Raw genomic sequence first — 16,100 nt, forward strand, 5'->3', positions numbered from 1 at the left:
TCGAGTCTTAACTATCATTTTTAACATGCAAAGTATGTCTCCGCATTACCTGTATGATTAAACATTTTTTTAAAGGCAGAGTAAGTAGTTATAGAGACAGAATCCAGTCAAGCAATGAGTTGGGTGATGCCATTGTGATATACTTGATCATATCTGGATTAAGAGCTATCTATTATAATAATAACTATGTAAGAGAAAGCTTGATGTAAATGAAGCCAGAAAGGAAGATGGTCCAGCCCAAGTTCACGTGTATGTGGTATCTGCTTTGAAAGGAGTGGTCCCAGGGATGCCTGGGTGGCTCAGTGGGTTAAACATCCAGCTCTCAATTTCGGATCAGGTCATGATCCCAGAGTTGAGATGGAGTCCCACGTTGGGCTCTGCATCGGGCATGGAGCCTGCTTAAGATTCTCTCTCTCTCTCTCTCTCTCTCTCTCTCTCTCTGTCTCTCTCCTGCTCACACTCTCCAAATTAATCAATGAATTAAAAATTAATTTTTAAAAACAAGTGGCCCCATATAAACTGATAAAGCTACCAAATATCTCTAACATAATACCCTATTCATGTCTCAATTCAAAATGAGAGACTGTCACTACTACCCTCACAATATTTTACTCTGTGGGAAAACACAAGTGGCCAGTTGGTTAGGAACTTTGATTACTACACATCCGTGCCCATCTTTAGTCAGGCTCTTCAGCAAGTGGGTACAGAAACGGTCCTTTAATGCCTTGGGTGCCTTCTTGCTCACCTAATGGGAAATAGACTTTAAGGAATTGAAGAAATAACCATAGTTTTTAGTTCGGAGGATGTTTTTGTTCTGGTTTTTGTCAAATAGCCTTTGGTAATTTCTAAGAGACACTATGGGTTTGTTTGGTTTCCGTACAGCCTAAAAGTTAAAACCATTTTGAGAGTCAAACTGGGTACACAGAGTACCAGGGAAGTGTGAATGAGGATGTACAACAGGAAAAGGGTAAGAAATAAGACAGGGGTGAGAACTGCAGGGGAGTGTGAAAAGAAAATTCTATACTAAGAAAATCAGAAAAGTCGAACTCTGTTCTAGAGAACAGCAAGACAAACCACGGACCGTCTTCACTCACTCGCCTAAACACATGGGCTCTAACATTTGATAACCCAAGTATCCGTGGCTAGTGGTTACCATCCATTTAAAAGTCTAGAACCTGCCATGCCACCGAACTTTCCACAATGGTGGAGATGCTGTATTCTGTGGTGTCTAATCGGGCCACCATGAGCCACGTGTGGTTACTACTGAGCACCTGAAACATGACTAGTGCAACCAAAGGAATGAATTTTTAATTTTATTTAATTTTAATTAATTTTAATGTAAGCAGCCACATGGAGCTAGCAGCTACTGGATTGGAGAGCTTAAGGTCCAGAACACAGGAATGTGGCTCATTTCAAATGCCTTTGAAACTTCATCAAACTATTCATTTCACTTATTTTTAATAGACTTTGCATACATAAATTAACTAGGATTTCCTATGAGACACAGCTCTTGCTGCCTGCTTCATGTCAGGCATTTGACTTACTAGAACTATCTTACTTGTCACCAGGTTAATTGCCACTCTGCTAGATCAGAAGCTTCAGGAGGGCAACGCTGGGCCGGGCTTACTTGCGTCTCTATCCTGACCTGACACAGGTCACTGCATGCTTAGGAAACACTGCTCACTGATGAGAGTATCAGAGAAGCAAATCAAAGAGGAAGCATCTTTTCTAGAAGGACTGTGCATAGAACGATGCTCCTGAACCCCCAAGGCTTATTTTAAAACCCATTTCCAAGTTGTACAAATCAATAGTATCCTTGGTAGCTAACTCAATCTTTCTCCACTTTAATTTCCTTCCACCCCTTCCTCAAACAAAAGTAACCAAGATTTCTCACCTCAGGATTATGTATTCAATATTACTTTTTTATCAAAAAATTCAATTATTTCATGGTTTTCCTAAAACGAATCACTTCTAAACCATTATGTGTTCTTTTCATTTTTCCCTAAAAACCACGTCAAGCTTACTTGCACCACCTCAGTGATAGTCTATAAGCCGAACATGGGAGACCCAGACGCAGAATGGTTACAAAGGGTCTATTAACATCTTTTGGACTGTTTAGCTTACAGATCAAAGGATATATATGTAAAAGAATATGTATTTGTAAACAAAGCATATCCACACATGCATACATATCCACACATATATACGTATATATTTCCACATACACATATACATACCACTGAGTCTCCAAGTCCTTTATCATATCATCTACCTACCTCATTCCACTTTTTTTTTTCAATGTTTATTTATTTTCGAGACACAGGGAGAGACAGAGCATGAGCATGGGAGGAGCAGGTAGAGAGAGACACACACACACACAGAATCCGAAGCAGGCTCCAGGCTCTGAGCTGTCAGCACAGAGCCCGACGTGGGGCTCGAACCTATGAACCATGAGATCATGACCTGAGCCAAAATCGGATGCTTAACCGACTGAGCCACCCAGGCGCCCCTACCTCATTCCACTCTTAAAGCCAAATAGTTATGGTGGCCAGAAAGAACTGGATTAGAATTCTAGCTCTTCTACTTTTTAGATATGCACTCTTGGGAAAATTACTTAAACCCTCTGGGCTCCCATTTCCTAAGTTTGGTGAAGGGATTGGATGGTATACCAGCTACGAATGATTCCAGAAGAGCACCTGATGCACAGCAGGCATACTGTATTTGCCGAACGAATAACTGATTTCCTCTGTTTCTTGGGCCCTCTTTCCCAGGCTTACAAACTTCCCCAAAATGGGCAAGAGCTGGTTATCCTCTGATTTAAAGTGAGCAGGACTTGAAGATTAAAAGCAGATTCAAGGGCAAGCTAATGATCAGGGATTGAAGAAACGAAGCAAAGAGATAGATCACAGTCTTAAGAAAATGGGGGAAGAACTCACTCAAAAAAGACATTTCTGATGCCCGACAAAGATCAAACGAAACTCCTGTGGAAATCGTCCGACTCAGTCTACCTTTGTAGGATGGCACCATTTCTAATGTCTATAACTGGTTGAAATCTGTCATCTGTTTATCTTTAAAGTATTAAAGATCACAAGACTCCTCGTTACTCAGCCTCCATAGCACACATTTGGTAAATGTGGTTTCTAGCACCTTCGCCCATTCTAGAGCTTCTCCAACACTCAGATGGCATTTATAAACAGATCTGAGATACAGCTTTAACACCTTATATGAAGGATCCATAGGTATGCAGAAATCAAGTACTCCTTTAAAAAGTTAGCCTCTGTATTTTGTGTCTAGACTCCCTGGTGGGGAAGTACATAAAGAGTCAAGATCCTACAGAATAACGTCAGCAGGAAAGGGGGAAGGTCACGGCACTCATCCGTACCTCCGCTTCCTGCAGGATCCCGCGGCCGAGGCACACCGTGTCGGGGCAAGAGATGGGAGACCCGCATCCCTCTCGGATTGCCAGCTGCAGGTACTGCTTCAAGCACTAGAAGAAGAAAAAAGACAATTACCCATCGCATTACAGTAGCACCAAGGTTATGTAACCGCTGCTGCCTCTTCCTTCCTTCCTTGGCAGTCCTGGGGCTCTTGGACTCAGGAAACATCAGTTATCCCAAGTGTGAACAGTAAGAGCCATCACTTTGGAAAGAAGGCAAGACAGGCGATTAATTATGTATGACCTCAATATCGAGTTTATTCAAGGCCACAAGTCAAACTCCTGTAAGCTCACACATTTTATCCCCCACAGGTTTGGCAAAGAAGAACCACTCTTTTGCACTAATGGCAAATGCCTTCTCTTTACTTTTTCTCTTTTTTAACTTCTATGACTTCCTAATTCCGTTCTTACCGAGTAGTCCTTTGCCCTAAAGTAGAACCCTGTGACTCTCATGCAGAGAGAGCCAGACAGAATCAAAATACAGCTGATCCTTGAATGACACAGGTTTGAACTGCATGGGCCCACTGATATGTAGGTTTTTTTAAATAAATACGGTATAGTATAGCAAATGTATTTTCTCTTATGATTTTCTTAATATTTTCTGTAGCCTACTTTATTGCAAGAATACAGTATATAATACATATACAAAACGTGCTAATCAACTGTTTATCAGGAAGGCTTCTAGTCAACAGTAGGCAAGTTTTGGGGGAGTCAAAAGTTATATGTAGATCTTCAACTTCATGGGAGGGGTGTCGGGGCCCCTAACCCTTGTGTGGTTCAAGGGTCAATTGTAAGATTAAGGCACTGACTTATGTAGGAACACTCATAATAGTAAATACACCTGGGAAATATAATGTCAAAGACAATTTGGGAGAATGAGACATTCCCAAAACTATGGGCTTTGGTGGATGCTTTGGTGAGGAGGTTTGAGTAGAACCTGGGGAAAGAAGAAATTGGATTGAAAAAAGAAACCCAGAAAGAAGAGGGATAATACCAAGAACAAACTTAGTCTTCTCACTGCCTATTGTACCTGGATCGTGGGTAGTGGATGAAGACGGGGTCAGACTGAGAAGGCAGGAGAGGGGCTGGCAGCATTAAGGGAAAACTCCAACTCCCCCCTTCTCCCTCCCAACCCAGCCCAACACACCCACAGGAGATTGAGGGCCACCGTTCCAGAAGACAGAACTCTTAGGAAATCCAGAAGCTGACTCCTCAATTTCTACTAATTTGCTCATAATTGGTGAGCTCTGTGTGCATGACAAAAGGTCAAGCACACATGCTGGAGGACAACACCGAAAAAATACATAAGCTAGTCGATGAATTAATGATTCTTATAAAGTGGTGATCATTTAAAACTGAGTTCAGATTTTTCAAATTTATACACTCATGTATCAACCTGTCTCATTACAAATATTGCTATTGTACCAACCTTTTATTAAAGCTTAACTACTAGGGCACCTGGGTGGCTCAGTCTTCTAGGCATCCGACTCTTGATTTCAGCTCAGGTCATGATCTCAGGGTTCGTGAGTTCGAGCCCCATGTTGGGCTCCGTGCTGACAGTGCGAAGCCTGCTTGGGATTCTCTCTCTCCACGCACCGCCCCAGGGCCTCCGTCTTCCCTTCCCCCACTCACAGGCGCTCTCTCTCTCTCTCTCTTGCTCTCTCTCTCTCAAAACAAGTAAACGTTAAAAAAAAAAAAAAAAAAAAAAAGCTTAATAGGGGCACCTAGGTAGCTCAGTCAGTTAAGCGTCTGATTTTGGCTCAGGTCATGATCTCATGGTTCATGAGTTCAAGCCCCGCGTTGGGCTCTGTGCTGACAGCTCAGAGCCTGGAGCCTGCTTCAGATTCTGTGTCTCCCTCTCTCTCTGCCCCTCCCCTACTCGTGCTCTGTCTCTCTCAAAAATAAACATTAAAAAAAAAACAAAGTAAAAAAATTTTAAAAAGCTTAATATTAAATAAATTCTATGGTCAGAATACTGATGCTGTAATACTGAACCCATTCTGAACCCAATTATAAATGATCACCACTTTATAAACTATGCTAAATTCATACAATGGAATACTGAGGAATCATGAAAAATGTTTTCAAATGGTGTTTAAAGACATGGAGAGATGCTCAGTATGAATTGGAAAAGAAAAGATGATTTGGTATGAACTGGAGAATAAAGACATCTGGGAACAGGGGTCCTTCTAAGGAGTTCCTCCGGCAGTGGACTGCATATAGGTACTGTATTTTAGCTCTTACTTTCTTGTTGGAGACAACGGTGAACGATCATTTGCTCTAGGAGTTACTGTGCTAACATGGTCTCTTGTAACAAGAAGAAAGGGAAACACAGGAGAGCCAGAGCAAGGAAATGTGGGGAAGAATTTCAGTGCACAGGCCAAACTCGAGAGGAGCAGCAAAGCTGGCTCACAGAAAGGAGGGCCACACCAAGGGACGAGTGAATCAACGATGCGAAGGCCTGTCCACCGGCTCTGCTCCTAAGGACCTGTCTGCCATCCCTGTGCCACACAGACTCCAGTGTGACCACCTTGATACCCACAGCTGCCCCTTGACATTTGAGCAGAGAGACTCTGAAAATGTACGGTCTCTAGGCTCAGGGGGGAGGTATCTGAGAAAACAGAGTGAACTGTGCCGTGAACACCTATCAGAATATCTGGGCCCTAGCCATGGTTCCACTCCATCAGGTGACAAGAGGAAAGTTACTTAAACTGCTCCCCAGACTCGCTTCTCTTAATTGAAAAAACAAGCAACAACAATACCTGTTATGGTTACCTCACAGGGCTTAAAACCCTCATACACACAAACACAAACCTGGAATACTGTATACGGGAACCCTTTGAAAATTCTTAAATTGCAGGGTATTTGGTTTTATTTCTACCTCCACATGATCTTAGACTTTCTAGCGGAAGCTTTCTGGGGAAATGTTAATCCTTTGACCTTCTGACATTACCCTTTCTCCACTCCCTTCAGAAAACCAGTTAAGTCACTGTGGTACAGAAGCTCCGTAAACAGAATAGCTATTTGTAACAGAACATCATACATACCTCTATTCAAGCCTCTCCTCAGAACTATTTGCATCCAGGGGCACCCGGGTGGCTCAGTTGGTTAAGCGTCCGACCTTAGCTCAGGTCATGATCTCCCAGTTCGTGGGTTCGAGCCCTGTTTTGGGCTCTGTGCTGACAGCTCAGAGCCTGGAGCCTGCTTCGGATTTTGTATCCCCCCTCCCTCTGCCCCTCCTCCATTCATGCTCTTTCTCAAAACTAAACATTAAAAAAAATTAAAAAAGAACTATTTGCATCTACTGAAAAAGCTTAGAGTTAAATACAAACTACAGATAGACTATGTGAGCCTGTACAGGCAAAAAAAAAAAAAAAATCATTTCAATGTATATTGCAAACTTGTAAAATTGAACTATAAGCTTTCCCAAGAGTTTACAACAGATTTTTTTTTTAATTTTCTAAGTTTATTTATTTTGAGAGAGAGAGCAAGCGAGCAGGGGTGGGGCAGAGAGAGGGAGGGAGAGAATCCCAAGCAGGCTCCCCACTGTCGGCACACAGTCTAACGCAGGGCTTGAACCCACGAACTGTGAGAACATGACCTGAGGCAAGATCAAGAGTCAGACACTTAACTGAGGCACCCAGGCGCCCCTGCAACAGATATTCTATTTGTTAATGTCATGTTCTTAGGTACGGCAGCCACGACATGTAAACCCAGTGACTTCTCAAGCTGCCATCAAGAACTCTTGTGGCCACAACACTACGTGAACCATGATTTTAGGAGAGAAGTTACAGCTGTATACACTGACTGTAGGGTATAATATATACGTATATACCCTACACGCCCTTTTTTTTAATTCTGAGAAACACTGGTCTGAGACGGAGGTAAGTACCATAAGCTGCCAAGTGTTGTGATGACAGAACCTGACTCCCCATCACTGTGAGCCTGCATTTCTAGTCAAAGGCAAAGAGGGACAAGACCTGGCGATTGTTTCTTATTGAATTTTCAAGTGCCTTCAGTTCGTTAGATGTCTTTCGTTACCTTTCACTAAAAATTGAACCTCAAACCCTCCCTCTCTTCCTCAAGACCTCTGGCTGAAGCATCTCGACTGTAAATGAAGGCAGAAGAAAGAGAAAAAAGAAAACTACCACCATGGAGTCACATTAAAAAACAAAAACGACATTTCTAGGCAGACAGCCCCTCCTCTGCTATCCTGCCTGCCGCTCCCTCACGGTGTATTCTACAAACTTCTATCTCCTAGTCCCACCTCAGGTGAATTCTTTCACCACCTGCGACTTGGGCCTCCATCGGATGGTCACCCCACATCTGGGGGTCCTCCCGGGGAACCTCTGCCAGGACGGGGTCAGGGCTCTCCCCCGGTTCTGGGGACTTTCTCTGGTGGCCGGACTGTAGCACTCCTTGCAGAACTGACCACCTCCCGCCAAGGTTACTCCTGGGTGAGGATCTGAAGCCCCAGGGGGAACCACCCTGATGCCCAGGCCCAAAAGGGTGAGGGTTTGGTCCTCTTGCCCTTCAGAGGGATCCTTCCCTCCCTCTCCTTTCTCTCTCTGCAGCCCTTCCTAGGCCTCCCCCTAGTCCTCCTCAGACAACTGAAGGTTGTCTGGCCAGGGCAGCTCCCTGGTGTGGCCTGAAGGTCTGAGAGCAAACAGGTCAGCCTGTCCCCGCCTGTGAGGGTCAAAGACCCCTTTTCTCCCCCCCCCGCACCCCCACCCGCAAGGGCTCCATTCCCAGCTGGCAATAGCAGCTCAGCCAGGGCGAATCCACACACGCTGTGGTCTCATGGCTGACTCGGGCCCCAAGGTTCCCTTTACCCCCCATGGATCTGGCCACCATCTTGATCTACAGGCAAGATCCATCCCTACACGTCTGAGTGAATCCCACAGTTCCACAGACAAGTGAAGATTCACCAAAGATTCCAGCCCACACCATGAGGGTCCCCTCCCGCTGTATCCCACGGACCCGGGCACCACAAAGTTTCACCTAGCTCGCCTATCAGGACGTTAATCTAATACCTACCATGCTCTGGTCTCTAACTGCACAGAACCCTTGGTGGATGGACACATTTAGGGAGGGATAGTGTGTACATCCCCGCCCCCTTCCCGAATGAAGCAGCTAGTGAAGAGGAGACCTCCACCCAAATGCCAAAGATCTGTCATTGTCCATCTGTCTGGGGGGAACACGGAGACTGCCTTAGGCAACAGGCTTGAGCAGTGGAAACCTGGGTAAGAGAAAAGTGCCCACGGTGACCACTGAGCTGAACGCAAACAGGCTCCTTAAGTGACCCCCTCAAAACAGCCAGAGGCCCTAGCTGACCAATGGGCTACTTGCAACCGGGTACTGGTACCAAAAAAGGAAAATTCCAGATGTTCCCATACCCCCCACCTCTCCCCTTAAGCACAGCCCCACCACCTCTGCCTCCTGGAAGACCATCTCTCCTTTGCTGTCCTGCCCACTGCTCCTTTGCAGTGTATGCAATCAATTCTCATTTACTTTTTTTTTTAATTACATTCCATTAAGTAATAACATTAAACAGATGCCTAAATATGCAATATTCCTAACAGCTAATAAATTCTAAGGGAAATGTTTTAAACAGTACTTTTTGAAAATACTGATGACCCAAAAAAGGAAACGGTTTTTTCTTTGAAATAGTCGACATTCCACTTAATGTGGTAGAACACAGAAACGCTCTCAGGCCCTGAAGCGTCATGTGTAATAATAAGGATTGTTCTCTCCCCCAAATCCTGTCCTTGCCCTGCATTCTCTCGCTCTGTGAATGGCACGTGATTCCACCCAGCTGCACCCCAGCAACGTACGGATCCTCTATGGCACCTCTTTCTCTCACCCCTGCATCCGGTAAATGCCTAGGAGATGTCCTCATCAGGCTGTCTAACCACGCCCTCACAGCTACCAGAGCTTCCGAATCCCCCTTCCCCACCTGACCTGCTGCCCCACATCCCCGGTCTTCCCCATCTCAGTAAATGGAACCAAGTACCCAGTTACTCAGCCAGAACAAAAACGAAGACGTCCGGATTCCTCTCTTTCTCAAATGCTACAACCAAAACGTGTCCTACATCTAAACATCTCTCACCACTCCAAGGCACAGTCACCCCTTTCCAAGACCTCTGCGATAGCTTTCCTGCTGGCCTCTGCTCCACACAGAAGCCAAGGTGCTCTTTCCATGCCTTTCTAAAATATAAATCATGTTTTATTCTCCTGCCCCAAACCCTCCAATGAGTGTGCATCTCATGTAGATGGCCTCTCCAACTCCTTACCACGGTTCACAAGGTCCTACCTGTTCTAACTCCCAGCTACTGCCCTGAGCTCATTTCTATCACATTCCTTTACTCTGGGAATAGGAATCTGCTCACTACATGTCCGACCTGCTCTTGATGTCTTCTCCCTGGGATGCCCTTCCCCTCAGACAGCTCGGTCTCACGTCCTTCAGGACTCTGCTCAGTGGTGCCTCCTCAGATAGGCCTCACTGGCTAAAAAGGCCCACCTTTCCTTCCCATCAGGCCTTCTCACCCTGCTTGATTTTTCTTCACAGCACTTAATATTACTTGTGTATCATCTTGTTGGCTCCCTAGAAATTCAGCTCCAAGTACAGGGACACTGTCTTATTCTCTGATGGATCCAAAAAGAAAACACACGTAGAAGGTACTTACAGAACACATGATTGCGTGACTAAACACACTTCGAAGTCCTACCCATCCCTCTTCTGAAGTACTGATTAGGACTGTTCAAATCTCTCAAACTCTTCTGCCCCGCCCCTAGGCCACTTTCCATTACCCCTTACCTGGGCTTCGGCCTTAGTTCGTCTATTAGTTTTCACATATCTGTTTTTGCCTCTCGTTAATTCTCCACACTGACATCAAAAGGAACTTTTATAAAATCTAAATCTGAGGGGTGCTCTGGTGGCTCAGTCAGTTAAGCGTCCGACTCTTGATTTCGGCTCAGGTCACGATCTCACAGTTCATGAGATCGAGTCCCGAGTCGGGGCTCCAGTTGGTGTGGAGCCTGCTTCAGATTCTCTCTCTCTCTCAAACAAACTTAAAAAAAAATCTAAATCTGATCCGTTCTGTCACCTGTTTAAAACCTTCTAAGACTGAAGACACTCTTTAGGTCTCCTTTGTAGCACTCATTACAATTAGGACTTAAAAATTAGGTGTATATAATTGCATACCTACGAAAATCTCACTCCCTCCACTCAGAATTGACAGTTCACTTTGTCAACGTTACAAGAAATTTCAACCTTTACATTTCTTTCATGAAAACCTTGTCTCTAGAATGATCCGGTCACCATTCACAAATAATTAGGGCAGGAGGATTTTAACACAGGCTAGTCAGATAAGGCAGTAGTTTCTTAGCAGAGGGCAAAGCTTTGAAAGGATAAAAGACGGGTATGTTTTGGTGGATAAGAAACACTGGAAACTAGTGGACACTGATGGGAAGGGCTGCTGTGATACTGTGATTTATAATAAGAAACACAAATACATTCTTCCCATTTCCAGCACAGAGCTGCTAAAACCCTTGGAATCTCCAGAGTAGCAAGAGAGATAAAAGTGTCTTTTTGTTAATGAGGTGACTCTGGGATGCCCCTGGGTCACCTGCGGGCTGGTTGCTAATGGCACCAACCCCATGAGTAGAGGGCTGGAGCTTTTAGTCCTACCCATCGAGCTCCAGGAAGGGGAGAGAGATTGGAGGTTACATCATTGGCCATTGGTGATTGATTGATTCAATCAGTCACACCTATGTAATTAAGCCTCCATGAAAACCCAAAAGGCTGGTTTCAGAGAGCTTACTGGTTGGTGAACACACAGAGATTTGGTAAGAGTGATGCACTTCGGGGGCCATGGAAGCTTCACGCTCTTCCCCCACACCTTGCCCTGTGCGTGTCTTCCTTCTGGGTGTCCCTGAGTTCTGCCTTTTATCATAAGCCAGTAATCTAGTAAGTAAAATGCTTCTCCGAGTTCCTCTGGCAAATCCACTGAAGCCAAGGAGGTCGTCATGGGAACCTCTGATTCACGTCCAATCAAAAGAGCAGTTAACAACCAGGGCTTGTGACTGGCACCCAAAGTTGGGAGACTTCTTTGATCCAGACTTGTTTGGATAAATGTCTATTCAGATCCTTTGTCCTTTTTTAATTGGGTGATTTGAGTTTTTATTATTGAGCTATAAGAATTCTTTGTATACTCTGCAGGTGTCCCGTATCAGATATGGTTTGCAAATATTTTCTCCCAAGTTGTGGCTTATCTTTTCATGTTCTTGAGGATGTCCATCATAAAGGTTTTTAACTTTGATGAAGTCCAATTTTTTTCTTTTGTTCATATCTATCTGAGTTAATGTTTGTCCAGGGTGTGAAGAAACAGTCCAACTTGATTCTTTCGCCAATGGACATCCAGTTATCCCAGCACCATTTATTGAAAAACTATTCTTTCCTGCTTTGAATTGCCTTGGCACCTTCGATGGAAATCAATTGACAATGAACATGAGAATTTATTTCTGGAACTATCCTTAAGGCAGTGTTACATAGTTGTGATTATCATAGTGCTACAGTTAAGTGTGACATCTGGGAAGAGGGTTCTCCAACTTTATTCTTTTACAAGATTGTTTTGGCTATTCTAGGACTCTTAATTTCCCATGTGAAATTTAGGATAAGCTTATCAGTTTCCACAAAGAAGATCTTTGGGATTTTGATAGGAATCCTACCTGCAGATCCATTCTGCTGCCATTTTAACAATACAGGCATACCTCGCGTATTGTGCTTCACAGATACTACATTTTTTACAAACTGAAGGCTCATGGCAACCCTGTACCGAGCAAGCCAATCAGTGCCATTTTTCCAACACCATTTGCCCACCTGATGTCTCTGTGTCACATTTGGGTAATTCTTGCCCTATTTCAAACCTTGTCATTAGTATTATATTTGTTATGGGGATCTGTGATCGGTGATTATGACTTGCTGAAAGTTCAGAGGATGGTTAGCATTTTTTGCCATAAAGTATTTTTGTTGCTGTTGTTGCTGTTTTGCTTGTTTTGTTATGAGACAGAAAGAGTGTGTGAGTGCAAGCAGGGGAAAAGTGGGGGGGGGAGGGGAGAGGAGGGGTAGGGAGGGGAGAGAGAGGGAGGAGAGAGAGAGAGAGGGAGAGGGAGAGAGAGGGAGAGAGGGAGGGAGGGAGGGGGGAGAGGGGGGGAGAGAGAGAGAGAGAGAGAGAGAGAGAGAGGGAGGGAGAGAGGGAGGGAGAGAGAGAGGGAGAGAGAGAGAGGGAGAGGGAGAGAGAATGAGAATCTTGAGCAGGTTCCACACTTTCAGGGTGGAGCCCGACCACAGGGCTCAATCCCATGACCCTGGTATCATGACCTGAGCTGAAATCCAGAATCAGATGCTCCAGCAATAAAGTATTTTTAAATTAAGCAATGTGCATAGCTTTTTTTTTAGATACAATGCTACTATTCACTTAAAAGACCACAGTATAGTGTAAACATAACTTCTATATGCTCTGAGAAATGAAAGAATTTGTTTGACTTGCTTTATTGCAATATTTGTGTATTGTGGTGGTCTGGAACCAAATGTGCAATATCTCCCAAGTATGCCTGTATTAATAAGTCTCTTAATCATGAATATTGAGTGTCTGTCTGTTTAGTCTTCTTGAATTTCTTTCAGTGATGTTTTGTAGTCTTCGGAGTATGAATTCTGTACTTCTTTTGTTAAGTTTATTCCTAAGTATTTTATTCCTTTTGAACTTATTGCCAATAATTGTCTTAATGTGCCATTACATTATCCTTTGCTAGTGTACAAAAAGACAACCAATTTTTGTGTACTGATCTTGCAGTCTTGCTAAACTGGCATCAGTGTTTTCAAACTCTCAGTGATTCCAAAATGCAACCAAGTCTGAAAACCTCTAGTTCAATTCAACCCATGCTCTCAAGTCTAATCAAGGAAGATATGTCCATTATCACTGCCTTTAAGTTATTTTGTAATATTCAGAAGTATGAGCTCCACAGGAAGGAAAGAATCCTTTTTTTTTTTTTTGCTTTTTATTTTTTAAATATTTAATTTATTGTCAAATTGGTTTCCATACAACACCCAGTGCTCATCCCAACAGGTGCCCTCCTCAATACCCATCACCCACTGAAAGAATCCTTTCTAACCAACATGTCCATAGGGAATACCTGCATTCAGCTAGTTCCAGAAGAAACAGTAAAGGAAGCCTAAGAAGGAAGTTACATGTGCAAAAGTTAAAGCTCTAATTGAGATCCTTTAAATACTAAACCCAAAATAGTGCTGTTCCTGTTTTGGGAAAAGGGTACTGAGATCCACCTTGTAAGTTTGAGAACAGTCATTCAATATGGGAGATTAAGTCTGGCCCCCAGTAAAAAGTACCTCCAGTTCCCACCAAGCAAGAGTGATCAAACACTTCTATCTTTACATCAGGTGACCATGAAACACCTAAATTAAGAAACTCAGTGATGGAAACAGCCCTGAAGAGAAATGCACTGGAAATGCTGCAGACCGATCCAGGCTGCACAATGAAGTGAATGCAAACTGCTAGACTGTAAGCACCTTTTGATCATAGCAGGGAGCAGCCATTAGCCTCGTAAAGATCTGTTTTCAGCACAAGTAATCCAATAACTCTCCGACTGACCTCTCAGAGGCTTTCCCTTCTCTCCGCCCAGGGTTACCTTTCTTAACGGAGGGAGCCCCAGTTTTCATACTAGTTCCAAAGAAATCCGTCTGTGCCAGGTGCTCTCACACCTTATACCCGTATACCCAGCAAAGCAACCAATGGTTCCAGGAGAAAGAAAACAAGAAGCCTGGCCAAGTTTACATCCTTCCATTTCCTCCAAAGAAACATTAGCCCTCAGAACTGCCAGCCCTCAGCTGGCCCCGAGGTCCCAGCCAACAGGCCTAAGACAGGCAGTGAGAATAAACACAGCCCGGATGAAACATCGGGAGATTCCACTGAACTCATTTATCGCTGTCTTCCTCCCCTCCTCCTGTGTACCTAAAGAGTCCCTACTTGAACTCTCAGGCAGCCTTTCTGACTCTCCCAGAACACACATAAGGCCTTTAGCAATACAGAAAGAAGCAAACACCAAATTAATAAAGGGTCAAAAAAACCTTGACCCTTGATATAGGGCTATGCGAGTTATCTGCATAAAATATTCAACCAATCCAAGTAAGCCTAGTAAAGAATGTGGTCCTCACATTTTACTAGAGAATTAACAACAAGCATCCGTATCCATTTATCCATACGATGGGTGGGTGGATAGATGAAGGATAAAGCAAGTAGAGTAAAAATTTAATGTTAGAATCTAAGATATGGTGGGAATATGGATATTTATTGTTAAAATTCTGTACACCTTTGTTGTACGCTTGAAAAGTTCCATAACAAACTGTTGTACCAATTTTTTTTAAGTTTATTTATTCTTGAGAGAGAGAGGACAAAGGAGCAGACAGAGAGGGAGACAGAGAATCCCAAGCAGGTTCCCCAATGTCAGCACAGAGTCCAACAAGGGGCTCAATCTCATGAACTGTGAGATCGTGACCTTGCCAAAATCAGGAGTCGGACACTTAACCAACTGGCTTAACCACCCAGGCGCCCCTGTTGTACAAATTTTTACGTTAAAAAGAAAACAAATTATACCGTTCACCAAATTTTAATTTTGGTGAACATATTTTAATGTTCCTTAAAGTTAGAATCATCTGTGTTACAGTTTATATAAAACCCCAGTATCTGTATTACTATTTAAACCAGAGTTTGAATAAATTAGAATGAAATGCAATCTTAATTAAAATCAATGGCAGAAATATTATCTAAATTTTTGAAAGCTTTCAAAAATATTTACATTTGTATAAATGAGATAAGGAAGCTAACTCATTATGAGCTACATTTTTTTTTCTACAGGGTATAACCTACAAAGCCAGCATGCAAAAGAGTTCACATCAATGACCAGAGGTTTGATAACAGTGATGCTTAGTTTTTTTTAAGAGGATATCGTTTCTCTGCATAGAGTACTAGTGAGAAACAATGTACTATCAGTTTAGAAGAGACATAAACCTTAAGCCAACTTCCTTGGCTACATTTACAAAAGAGAATTTATTAGATTTAAGAAATGTGACTCCAGGGGTGCCTGGGTAGCTCAGTCGGTTGAATGTACGACTCTTGATTTCAGCTCAGGTCATGATCCCAAGATTGTGGGATCGAGCCCCACATCGGGCTCCATGCTGAGCATGGATTCTGAAGATACATTCATTCATTCATTCATTCATTCATTCATTCTCTCTCTCTCTCTCTCTCTCCCTCCCTCTCCCCCCTGCCGCCCTTCTCTAAAATAAAATTAAAAAAGTGAACTCTGAACAAGTAGAAAAGCTTGGATTAACGGTGACTAGGTTGAATATGAGCAATCTTGTAATATTCAAAATTAATTCAGATGATGTAATTCAACCACTGCATCACATAATCAGAATATCTTTCTACTTATAACTGAAGTGGTACCAGGTTGCAACCATTTCCTCATCTCATAATTTTTCCCCAAGACTTTATTCTGCAAAAACGTGAATGTTTTCAACATTCCTGAAAAGCAAGTCTCTAGAAATCTGGGGATTTTGTACATGGTGCTTACTTTTCTTCACATTAAT

The 16,100-nt window shown here is 43.3% G+C and overlaps 1 protein-coding gene across 2 annotated transcripts in view; it reads right to left on the minus strand.

The window, feature by feature from the left end:
• RNF144B (ring finger protein 144B) overlaps positions 1–16,100 on the minus strand; it is an 81,399-nt gene that overhangs the window by 37,728 nt on the left and 27,571 nt on the right. For both annotated transcript variants that reach the window (XM_030314761.1, XM_030314762.1), the window contains exon 3: positions 3,383–3,487. In XM_030314761.1, the coding sequence (XP_030170621.1) occupies positions 3,383–3,487 (105 nt within the window). The remainder of the gene's footprint in view (positions 1–3,382; positions 3,488–16,100) is intronic.

This window comes from Lynx canadensis, chromosome B2 (genome assembly GCF_007474595.2).
Source record: "Lynx canadensis isolate LIC74 chromosome B2, mLynCan4.pri.v2, whole genome shotgun sequence".
Lineage (NCBI taxonomy): Eukaryota > Metazoa > Chordata > Mammalia > Carnivora > Felidae > Lynx > Lynx canadensis.